The following is a 12,043-nucleotide window of genomic DNA, read 5'->3' as shown; positions in this document are numbered from 1 at the left end:
TTTCAGCACCTTGTTGAATCAATGCCACGTAGAATTAAGGCAGTTCTGAAGGCGAAAGGGGGTCAAACACAGTATTAGTATGGTGTTCCTAATAATCCTTTAGGTGAGTGTACATCAATACTAGACAAGAGACAATGGCAAACATGAGGGCTTAAATATATGGACATGGAGGGAAACAGGAAGATCACATGACAAGGAAACTGGAACAAAACATGGACATGAACTTTTCAAAATAAGAGACATGAAAAACAGGAACTAACAGAATAAACATGACACTGTCTATGCAATTACAATCATGTGTTGGTCAATGGACCGGTTTAGTGAGTTCTAAATGTGATGAGATCATGACGTCCTGCTTAAATATATAAGTCCCATTGCTCATCTATTCTGCATAAGTTGGAGGAAAGATCTATTTCAGCAGCAAACGCAATTCTGGTAAAGTCACTTCTCATCTCTCTTAATTTGTGAAGAATTATTTTAATGTGCAGATGTGTTACATTTTGATTCGAAACAATACAATGGTTCATTTATTTGCAAGGAAACGGTTATGAAACATGCAAATGCATAGGTACAAATTTTACTGTACATATTTAAAAAATTTGCCAAAAAAATAAAATTTTAGGCAACCTGACTAAACCTGCCTTTTGTTTCAATTTTCATTAATTTGAACTCGTCGCACCTATTCTTTAAAAAAAGCTAAAATCGAGGTTACAGTGAGGCACTTACAATGGAAGTGTGTGATACAATCTCTTGCTAACCTTTTCTCTGTAAAGTTATATTCAATTTTACAACTTTGTTGCATGACAAAGTAACCCTAAACCCTAAAACAACCGTAAAACCGTTTACATCTCAAATAACACACTTTTAACTGAAGAATTAATGGAAGTGCTTTTATAAAATTATCAGCTTCACATTTCTGACCTCCAAAAATTGGCCCATTCATGTAATCTCGATGTTTGGATTTTTTAAATCTTTCTAATCAGGCGAGCTTCTTCCAAATAGTAGATACATTTGTGTCTTAGAGTTTGATTGGATGGATTGCCATCAACGTCAACAACAGAAGACATGATAAGAGATTTATATAGAATTTTCTCCTCCCAATTTATTTAGGTATCTTAATGTAATTATGCGTTATATGGTTAAATGTGTTGTATTATTTGCATTGTTTTTTATCTGCTGTCTGTGACCCCATCAAGCCCTCTAACCCACTATTTATCAAATGCGCAGAACTGTTCAGCTAAATTGAGTTAAACTGTTGATTAGGATCATTTGAATGAATTTTGCATTGATTTGCATTTAATGTACAGATATCAGAGCAGAGAGAGAGATGGAGAGTGTTCTCTCAGTGAAGATTTGGGCAATGTTGGCTCTGGTTCTTCTGGCATCCAGTGTGAGTGAAGGACGGATCCTGAGTAAATGTGAACTGAAGGCCCAACTGGAGGCAGCTCTGGGAGCTGTGCCTGGAAATATGAACGTGCCTGTAACTACAGCCGGAAGTTTACCTGGAAATCTGACCGAAAGTGTGGTTGGAAATTCAGGTTTGCCTGCAAATGTAACCGGAAGTGTGGCTGGAAATACGACCAGAACTGTGGCTGGAAATACGAGTGTGCCTGTAACTATAGCCGGAAGTTTACCTGGAAATCTGACTGGAGGTGTGGTTGGAAATATCATCAGAAATCTCACAGCCACAAGTAAGTATTGTAGAATAGATAGGCTAAATTCTGCCAATTGCACACTGCCCTAGCGTTAATTTGGTGCTGTTGAAGCTGGTCGACCAGCATGGTGTTTTTGGGTTGAGTTAGTAACGTAAGTTACTCTCTGTTAAAATGTTTTCTTTCTTTCAGTTGTCTGTACGGTGGAACGCACTTCAAAGTTTGACACCAGCCTTGTCAAAACCATCAAGATGAGCCACCATTCCGCCAAACCTCCAGGCAAACCACAAGTCCAATCCATTTCCAAACCAAATGGACCCCCTTCTGGTCGGCCAAATGAAAAACCAGACAGAAGTCCTGGTAAACCATCTATGGGCCGCCCAGGTGGACGGGGAAAAAGATCGCATGGCAAGTTCGGTGGCAGTTCAGGCGAGTCTTCAGAGGAAGTGACGGGCGCAGCTGGTATTACCATTAAACTGTTCGGCATCTTCCAGCTGAGCGATGTCGTGGCTTGTGATTCCGGATCAAACCCAAGCCTGAACGTCTGCGGCATGAACTGCAGAGGTGAGTTTCGTGGATGATCATGAATATGTAAGATTACATTCCATATCATATTCTGGACAGTTTCAGAGGTGACGTTCTTGTAAAACTGTACCGTCACAATTTCTGACATGTGTACATGTCAAATTAGAGCGATTTCTTATTTCTTCCAACTTCAACTTTGTCTTCTGCAGCTCTGATTGATGATGACATCAGGGATGACATTGCCTGCCTGAAGACCCTGATGGACTCACTGAACAATGTGTAAGTTTGCACAAACTCACTCACTACTATGCAATGCAAGTGACGGGACAAAACTAAATGCTTCTGTTTTACTCATCAAAGTTGACAAGGATGCAAATGAGCAAAACAGCTTTGTTGATCACAACAGGAGCGTTTAGTGTTGTCAAATCTTTCTGCTAGCTCTCAGTGATTTCATCAATATCTCCCCTTTAAATTTTGCAACTGTAATACATACTCAAACACTCACAAACTGTTCCTGAATGGCCCTCTTGTTTTCTTACAGCACGGTTCTTCCACCTCCCCACAAGATGATGTAAGTAAACATGACAGTCCATTACCATCATTGCATGTTCACACCTTTCACATGAAATAAGATTAACTGTGTTTTGTGTGTTACAGGTTGGATTTGCTGAGCATGGAGGAGTGTCGCTCTGTCAATGCCACACAGTACTTTGCAGAGTGTGTCTAAACGTTCCTCAGACGCTCTTCTGTTCTACTGTATGCAGCACCTGGAAAATGTTCTCAAATAACCACAATCAAATCTCACAATCTCTGCTGCTTCATGTACAATAACATACACAAGTAAAATTGTTTATGAAAGAGTTCCTTGTATACTTGTAGTCTTTTTTCTCACACACACACACACACACACACACACACACACACACACACACACACACACACACACACGCACACAATCATACACACAATCATACACACACACACACACACACACACACAATCATACACACAATCATACACACAATCATACACACACACACACACACACACACACACACAATCACGCACACAATCACACACACAATCATACACACACACACACACACACAATCACGCACACAATCACACACACAATCATACACACAATCATACACACACACACACACACACACACACAGAAAAAAGAAAATCAAATACTGCCCTGAAAAGCCAAAATGCAGTAACAATGCCATACTCTGATACTATACTATATACAACCCCAATTTCGAAAAGGGTGGGACCGTATGAACAGGGCTAATAAAAACAAAAAGGAGTGACTTGTACATTTTATTCACCATGTGCTATATCAAAAGCACTACAACAACAGATTGTTTGATGTTTTACCTTGTGAATTTAATTGTAGACACTCGTTTCAAATCAGATGATTGAAACACGCTCCAAAAAGTTGGAACAGTCGAGTGTTTACCACAGTGTAACATCCCTAATTCTTCTAATAACACTTATTAAGTGTTTGGGCACTAATGACCCAACTTAGTGAAGTTTAGCAAGCAGAATGTTCCCCCATTCATCCATTATGCAGGTCTTCAGCCGCACAATTGTACAGGGCAGGGCCTTTGTATGCTTCATAATGCACCACATATTCTCTATTGGAGACAGGTCAGGACTGCAGACAGCCCAATTTATCACCCACACTCTCTGCTTACGCAGCCGTGCACTTGTAGTATGTGGTCTGTCGAAAATGCATGGACATCCCTAGTGATATTTCAGTTTTGCGGGGCAGTTCTGTGCACATCTCATGCAACTAAAACCCTGATGCGTCCATGTGTTATCGTTTAAAAAAATAAGAGGGATCATAAACATTTATTTAGTACTACCTTGTAGAAGCTATTTGACAACAGACACTCACATATAATCCACAAGACAAAACAGTAACTGGATTTAAACCAATGATCCGTTTCTAAAGTTTACATTCCCTTGGCTCTAAAAGGATTAGTTCAACCAAAAATGAAAATGTAGTCATTGTTTATTCACCCCTGTGTTGTTGCTTTCTTTCTTTTCATAACATATAGGGAGAAATTGTGCTCAGTGATGTCATACAATGGCAGTGTATGGTGACCACCTCTTCAAGCTTCAAAAGGACACAAAAGTATCATTCAGAAGTCTAATAAATTATTGTATGTGACTCATGTCTTGTTTCTTTTAGGAGAAACAAACTGAAATCTGATGCATTAAGTGAAATTCTTGACGTTGGTCTCCTGAGACTTTAGAGCTCCTGGCATGAGAGCAAACCCTTTAATATGGTGTGTTGCTTTCTCGATGATTAATGACTGTGTAATAATTGTTCATGAGTCCCTGCTTTGTCCTGACTGTGAAGCTGCCCACTTTTCTCAAGGAAAATCCCCCACAAGTACTGTACATTCTTTGGTGTCCAAGCATCTTCTGCAAATTTCGGTTCTTCCCAACAGTGGGTAAATGATATAGACATCTAGCTTTGGACACTCAGCACAATTGATGGACACATACACAACTATTACAAAAGGTGCAAACATTCGTTGATGCTCAAGAAGGCAACACAAGAACCAAGGGGATGCAAACTTTTGAACAGGAGGATTTGTGTAAATTACAGTACATTTGGTGTAATGTAGCTTTTGAAGGGCAGTACTCCATCAAATATATAATCTTTTATCTCTTATATTTGTATACATTCTGAAAGGGGTATGAAAACTTACAGGCCAAAAAAAGGGTGTGAAATCGACACTCCATTGACAATATCTATTTGTACTCACCGTGTGTGTGCATTAACTCTGGTTACCAATAGGAGGTTGATCAAACTAACTCCTCACAGATGTTCTGGAACCGGAATACTGCGAGTAGGCAATGTTTGGATTAATCAACCTGGAGTTCAGGGTTTATGTCTCAGTGGGTTAACCTTGCTTTCTGGAATACCCGTCCCCCAAATGCCATGGACTCGGCTAAATCCCGAGTCCCAAAGGCTTTGAGTCCGTGTCAAGTCAGAGTAAAAATGCATCCGAGTCCGTGACAAGTCCAAGTCTATTAAAATTGGATTTGAGTCTGAAAAACATGGGAGTATTCCAATGAGAGATGCTGTTTAGAGATTTGAAAGCAACAGGAATGGAGTCATGAGTACATTTATACCATCAATACATTTTTATTTATTATTTATTTTCTCAATATTAGAGGATTACTTGTCCTTCCCTAGCGCTGCCCCACACTCCAGTTCGGTTGTTGGTGGTTATACACCAAAAGCTGGTTTGCCAACCACCAATAAACTCAAAAGAAGAAGAAGACTTAAGTCCAAGTCCAAACTAAAGTACCCCAATTCTACTTGCAAGAACCCTATTTTGCTATGGTTACTCTTGACAGCTTTGACAACACAAAGAGATCTGTTTGATTTGCTGTGTACCCTATTTATCTCTCTAATCAAAGACCGCTTGATTTAAACAGACTTCTGCCACTTGAAAAGAGTGCTGAATTTAGTTATTTCTTATCTCAAATCCTGTTGTGCGGTGTCAGTTGTTGAACCTGTTTTAATTGTGTTGGCTGTTGGTTTGGCATAGGGTTAACTTCTGGATCATAATGGGGCATTGTTCCCCAAAAAATCTGAATGCTTGCCGACTTGATCCACATTCATTGACATTATTAATACAAGATTAATGCTGCCTTCATATGCCAATGGTATTATCGTAAATACGATTTTCCCACTCTAAGTTGCACATGAATGACCCCTCAAGTAATAATTACGACTGGGAAACCCTGAGATAATTTTGATATCAGAGTTTCCGAGGAGACATACAGCTGTGGCCAAACAGTGACATAAATTGACATAAATCGTGTTTGGCAAAGTTTTCTGCTTCAGTTGTTGTAGTGTCGATGCGCATTGTTTCTAGATTATTGTGCAGAGTGATCAGATGCATTTTAAATAATTGCTAAAAGCTTCATTGGCCAAAAAAAAAAGAACTTTATCACAAAAAAACACATATCAATGTTTTTTGGCCTGGCACAAAATGACCAGCTAACATCAGTTCACAAATCATATCAAGTTTGGACGAGTACTAGTCAGGTGAAATCACTCTATCATTCTGATTGGATTATGAGAGCAGAATGATCGCTATAAAACGAGGGAAGTAATGCTTCCAATCACTGTGTTCTTGTTAACAATGGTTACCTCTAAAGAAAGACATGCAGCCATCATCGTTTTGCATCAAAATGGCCTCACATGCAAGGAAATTGCTGCAAAGAATATTGCACCTGAAAGAACCATTTACCGGATCATCAAGAACTTCAAGGAGAGAGGTTCAACTGCAGTGAAGAAGGATTCAGGACGTCCTAGAGTGTCCAGCAGGTGCCAGGACCGTCTCCTCCTGAGAAGTCCACTACGGGATCGTGTCACCACCAGTGCAGAGCTCAATATTGGCAGCAGATTGGTGTGAGCGCATCTGCACGCACAGTGAGGTGAAGACTTTTGGACAATGGCCTGATGTCAAGAAGGGCAGCAAAGAAGCCACTTCTCTCCAAGACAAACATCAAGGACAGACTGAAATTCTGCAGGAAGTACAAGGATTGGACAGCGGAAGTACAAGGATTGGACAGCGGAAGACTGGCGCAAAGATATGTTTTCTGATGAAGCCCCCTTCTGACTGTTTGGGACATCTGGAAAATCGATAGTCCGGAGAAGAAAAGGTGAACGCTGCCATGAGTCCTGTGTCGTGCCAACAGTGAAGCATCTGAGACCATCCATATGTGGGGTTGCTTTTCATACAGGGAGTGGGGTCTCTCACAATCCTGCCCAAAAACACTGCCATGAATAAAGAATGGTATCAAAACGTCCCGCAAGAGAAACTTCTCCCAATGATCCAGGAGCAATTTGGTGATGATCCGTGCATTTTCCAGCATGATGGAGCACCATGTCACAAGTCAAGAGGGATAATGAAGTGGCTCGGAGATCAGTACATTGACATTTTGGATCCGTGGCCAGGCAACTCCCTGGATCTTAATCCCATAGGGAACCTGTGGTCAATCCTCAAAAGGCGAGTGGACAAACTCAAATCCGAGCACTAATAAGTCAAGAATGGATCATCAGTCAGGATTTGGCCCAGAAGCTGATATCCAGCATGCCAGAGCAAATTGCAGAGGTGATGAAGAACAAGGGTCAACACTGTATATATTGACTCTTTGCATTTATTGAATATTTTTTTAAACTTATGAAATGCTTATCAGTGTTTTCCAGTATTCCATAGAAACATGTGAAAAAAAATGATCTACAAATACTGAAGCAGCAAACTTTGCAAAACAAGTTCCTCTCAACAAATCCAAATAATGTCTATATTTCCTTCTTTATTGTTGCAGATCCTTCAGCTGTCATTAAAACAGATATACCTATGAACATATTAATTCATATTTTAAATGTATTATACATCATATTATTTTAGAAAAATGTGCCACCCAAGTAATATACTTAAAAGTCAAAATGAATGGAGAAATTGGAATGGCCAATATGGCTGATATAAAAAAGGAAGTCCTGCCAATCACTTTTAGATAAAGACATCGCTTGTTAATCAACTTGAGAACGCGCTTGCGCATTAGCCAGACAAGCCTGAAAACTAGCATTTTTTCTAGCATGATCTGAGCTAAAGAAGCACAAATCATGAGACCATTATTGTCAGATTGACCAGCTGTTCTGGAGATTTCAGCCTGTACCCGTTCAAGTAAATAGGAGCTGTACTTTTATGCCGCTTGTTTACATAGAAAATAGCTGTCTGGGAGCATTGCAAAGATGGCCGCAGAGTGGATTGACTTGCCTTGAATGGGACTTTGATCACACCCAACACTGTCTGTGTCCATTAGTAAGTTTCATATATGTGACAAACTCAGTTCTCCTCCCATTGTCTTGTGTGCCCGCAAGTCCATGTCTAATCTCGTCCTCTTCTCACATCCTTATTACTGTAGTCTAAAGGTGTCACATAACCTTTAAAAGACATCTGATCTTCCCTGATACAAAGACACTTCTTTATGAAAGATGCACAAAGTACAACTTCAGAACAGTCATTGTGTTTCCCCTATTTATAGAACTTGGATGAAAAGGGTTTGTCCCAGCTCCACACCGAAACCCAAAACTTTCAAACTGAACACGAGGTACTATAAAATCACCTTCTAAATCTTTTCTTTCCCCCAAACCACTGACGCATATGAGGTGTAACAGAAGTCTTCTCTCAGGGGAACAGGTGGGTCTATATCTTCACAGGTACTGTAGGCACATCATCTACCTGCAGAGTTTCCTTGGACACAGAGACATCATGAGCATCTATCCAGAAGTTAAGATGTTGGCGGTCATGGTTGTTTTATTCCTGGTGGCTGGGATGGGCGACAGCGTGATTCTGAATAAATGTGGGCTGAAGCAACAGCTTGAAGTAACCCTTACGCTGCCTGAGGTTGTTCTGAACCAAACGACTCCTGTGGACCTTCTAGCAAAGAGTGAGTGTCCACCCATATCCTGAGCTTCACGTCGGACTTACGTAACACTGATGTTCTATTTAGATTAATATAGATAACATTGTTTCACTAGTTTCCACATGTGCTGCATTACGTGCACTGTAAATATTCGTCAAAAAAAATGAGAAAATGTTGGCCTTAAAAGAGCTTTTCAAGGTAACAACTGTACATATGCTCCTTTTTAAGTGTGGTAATGAAATAATTTTGAAATAGCAGGCCATGTAGAGTGTGATTCAGTATTTGTTTATGAATATTAATACAAACATATCTGTGTATTTGGCTGCTATTGGCAACAGTATATACAAATATATTTTATTTGATATAAATAGGCCAGCTAGATAGCTAGTCAGACAGACAGTCACTTTGATAGTTAGATAATCTATGAGAGAGAGAGAGAGAGAGAGAGAGAGCAATTTAAAGCAGATCAAAGGCCTTATGTGGGTTTGTTTACATTTGAATTTTTGAAAGTTGGAGTTTGAATTAACAAGCATTCCATTCGTCCATTTGAACATTCCATCAGTGTCAAGTCTATGAGATTATTAAAATGTTTGATCATCCGTTGTGCAAAAAACATGAGTCCGATCAGTTAGAAAAGTAATAGCACACTATTCCAGAACAGACTGAATGTCTGTACCAATTTGTGGCAATGTACCGTGATAGCACAAGGAGGAGTTCGTGTTTTGAAAACCACTGAACCATGTTTGTGGAATAACATTAAGTTGACTTCCTCAAGCCAACACAATAAAACTTCTAAAAGTGCCCGGAGCTAGTTGATGAAACACCCATATTTGGAAGACAATCATTCTCCAACAACTCTCTTTACAGTTGTGTGCCATATTCAGCTGAACACTGGCTTTAATACCAGCTCCGTGAAGCTGATTACAGAGCCAAGCAAAGCCAAAAATTCACAGGGTCATGGTGGCCGCAAGGGCCGTTCTGCTGGGAGCGGGAAAAATAAAGGGCGACCCTCCAGTAATGTCAAGCGCCCAACCTCTGCAGAAAGTTCAGGCAGTGGTGAGAGCCACGAATATAATGGTATAAAGTCATGCACCCAGTACGGCTTGTTCCAGCTGAGTAACCGTGTGGCGTGCAACTCGACACTTTCTCCAACCCTGAACCTCTGCGGCCTGAACTGCAACAGTGAGTAGCCAACACTATCACTGCACGTTTCTGTACACTTTCTGAAAACAATACGCCCTTAAACGAGTGTGATTTTATCCTTTTTTAAGTGCTAATTGACGATGATATCAGTGACGACTTGGCATGTGTCCAGGTCCTTTTAAATACAATGTGAGTAAAAAATTATTTTTACACTATTTATGCAAACTTAATCATGGCTAGTGTTGGGGAAGTTATTCAAAGAAAGTAATCCACTGAAAATGACTAATTACTTATTCTACAAATTGTAATCTGATTACTCCACAGATCACATTTCTAAGCAATGTACTTTTAAGTTACATCCCAAGTACAAGAATTATGAATGTACTGCTTTACACTACTTTTATTTTTATAAAAAGTAATCAGATTTACTTCGTGACTCCTATTACTATAGCAACCACATCCCATATGCCATTCATATTTTGTAATCTTAATAAAACCCTGAATTCTGTTTTAAAGTATCATCTCATGCCTTGTGTTTTTAATCGTACGATCATGCGTTACGGTAATATAATGTTTTTATTCAATCTCACTGTAACAGGGTGGCAGTCACTCCTAAGGCCCTACATGCTGACCACATCCGCAAAATGTAAGTTTATAAACCTAAAGTGCTCATTTAATATAGAATAACCAATCAAATGAAGTCATTAATGTCACACATGTCTTTGACTACAGTGTTTACATGTGAACACATGTGAAATCTGTCAAGTAGCTGCTCCGCACAGTGGAGTCATTATTAGACTTTGTTTATTTGTTTGCCTAGAAGCAAAGATTTCTATATTTTATATACATGTTACTAAAATGTTTTCTTCAATTTGACAGGATCTCCTCGATCTACAAGACAGAGTGTGCCAATGTGGTGGCTTCTTCATATTTCGCTGAATGTTAAAACCCTAATCTTACCATATCTGGATCAGTTAGTCTAAATCCTAATAAATGAAGCTTCTTCCTTTACTTTCTCATTTTTGGTCACTTATGTTCTTAACGTTCTTGCCAAAGTGTCCAACAACGCACCTCAGCACAGATAGCAATCGTGCAGGTAGCGCCATGAACTCTAGATGTATGTTTTTATCTAAATCATTAAAACCTTTTTCATTAATGACTGTGTGTTTCTTTGTTCTGTGTACAGACTGAAACAAATGGCTATTTCTGCCTCGTGCAGGCCTATGCAACACATAGTGTGCACTATTTCTGCCTCGTGCAGGCCTATGCAATACATAGTGTGCACTATTTCTGCCTCGTGCAGGCCTATGCAATACAGAGTGTGCACTATTTCTGCCTCGTGCAGGCCTATGCAACACATAGTGTGCACTAGTGTGCACTATTTCTGCCTCGTGCAGGCCTATGCAACACAGAGTGTGCACTATTTCTGCCTCGTGCAGGCCTATGCAACACATAGTGTGCACTATTTCTGCCTCGTGCAGGCCTATGCAACACATAGTGTGCACTATTTCTGCCTAGTGCAGGCCTATACAACACAGAGTGTGCACTATTTCTGCCTCGTGCAGGCCTATACAATACAGTGTGCACTATTTCTGCAAGGAATACTCGGATGACCAACTTGATTTGCCGAAATACAAAGACACTCGAGTTTTCTATTTATAGTGTGATGAATGAGCCGTAAGTAATATTAACCACATATTTCTTTCACTATGATCTCTTTCTTGATGCAATATATTTGATTCAGATCCCAAGAGTTGTTTTGTCTTCTTCCTTGGACTATAAAATTATAATAATAAAAAAAAATGATTAAAACTCCAACTGCTTTATTAAAGATGCGTTAGTAATCAGTAATTAGGCCAACGACATGAAGGGGCATTCATGTGCAAGTCCGAATAGGAATCTCGTATTTACGATAATTCTGATTGACAGCATGAGACGTTTATTGTTGCATACTGTTTTAGGAAAACTAGAATATCTGTTGTGCAGTCAGGAAGTGGTACGGTGTAAGCCTTTCCAAACATGGAGAATAATTACGTTGCCATCTACTAGGGGGCGCTAAAATAAATGAACTAAAGACAGACGGTGTGTGGTGCCGATAACAGTATGAAAACAACAAGGGCTGTTCGAATCCATACATTTTGGAGTCAGCTCTGATTGCGATTGCGAAGGAATCGTTCCCAAGAGTTGATTTCAGGCTTATATTCTCAATTATTTTTCGATGAACATTCCAATAAATGGAAAGCAGCTGTCTGGTG

General features: G+C 39.7%; 2 protein-coding genes across 2 annotated transcripts; both read left to right on the top strand.

Moving 5' to 3' along the window:
* Window positions 1-380: 380 nt before the first annotated feature.
* On the top strand, window positions 381-3,038 carry LOC127651869 (uncharacterized). The gene is made up of 6 exons (XM_052137907.1): window positions 381-435; window positions 1,308-1,691; window positions 1,845-2,216; window positions 2,387-2,456; window positions 2,719-2,748; window positions 2,835-3,038. Exons 2-6 carry the CDS (start codon window positions 1,328-1,330, stop codon window positions 2,902-2,904), a joined length of 906 nt encoding a protein of 301 aa, XP_051993867.1. The 5' UTR covers window positions 381-435; window positions 1,308-1,327; the 3' UTR covers window positions 2,905-3,038.
* A 4,514-nt stretch (window positions 3,039-7,552) lies between these two features.
* On the top strand, window positions 7,553-10,896 carry LOC127651870 (uncharacterized). Its single transcript, XM_052137908.1, has 5 exons — window positions 7,553-8,669; window positions 9,513-9,827; window positions 9,917-9,977; window positions 10,387-10,434; window positions 10,668-10,896. Exons 1-5 carry the CDS (start codon window positions 8,384-8,386, stop codon window positions 10,732-10,734), a joined length of 777 nt encoding a protein of 258 aa, XP_051993868.1. The 5' UTR covers window positions 7,553-8,383; the 3' UTR covers window positions 10,735-10,896.
* The last annotated feature ends 1,147 nt before the right edge of the window (window positions 10,897-12,043 follow it).

This window comes from Xyrauchen texanus, chromosome 11, assembly GCF_025860055.1.
Source record: "Xyrauchen texanus isolate HMW12.3.18 chromosome 11, RBS_HiC_50CHRs, whole genome shotgun sequence".
Lineage (NCBI taxonomy): Eukaryota > Metazoa > Chordata > Actinopteri > Cypriniformes > Catostomidae > Xyrauchen > Xyrauchen texanus.
This window is presented reverse-complemented; position numbering and strand designations above follow the sequence as displayed.

What these genes read in the sequence shown, in the direction of transcription:
- LOC127651869 (XM_052137907.1), top strand. Translation starts at nt 1,328, where the DNA reads ATGGAGAGTGTTCTCTCAGTGAAGATTTGGGCAATGTTGGCTCTGGTT. An exon ending in CAGAAATCTCACAGCCACAA is followed by an intron (nt 1,692 to 1,844) that starts GTAAGTATTGTA and finishes TCTTTCTTTCAG; the next exon opens with TTGTCTGTACGGTGGAACGC. An exon ending in ATGGACTCACTGAACAATGT is followed by an intron (nt 2,457 to 2,718) that starts GTAAGTTTGCAC and finishes GTTTTCTTACAG; the next exon opens with CACGGTTCTTCCACCTCCCC.
- LOC127651870 (XM_052137908.1), top strand. Translation starts at nt 8,384, where the DNA reads ATGAGGTGTAACAGAAGTCTTCTCTCAGGGGAACAGGTGGGTCTATAT. An exon ending in CTGCGGCCTGAACTGCAACA is followed by an intron (nt 9,828 to 9,916) that starts GTGAGTAGCCAA and finishes TCCTTTTTTAAG; the next exon opens with TGCTAATTGACGATGATATC. An exon ending in GCTGACCACATCCGCAAAAT is followed by an intron (nt 10,435 to 10,667) that starts GTAAGTTTATAA and finishes TCAATTTGACAG; the next exon opens with GATCTCCTCGATCTACAAGA.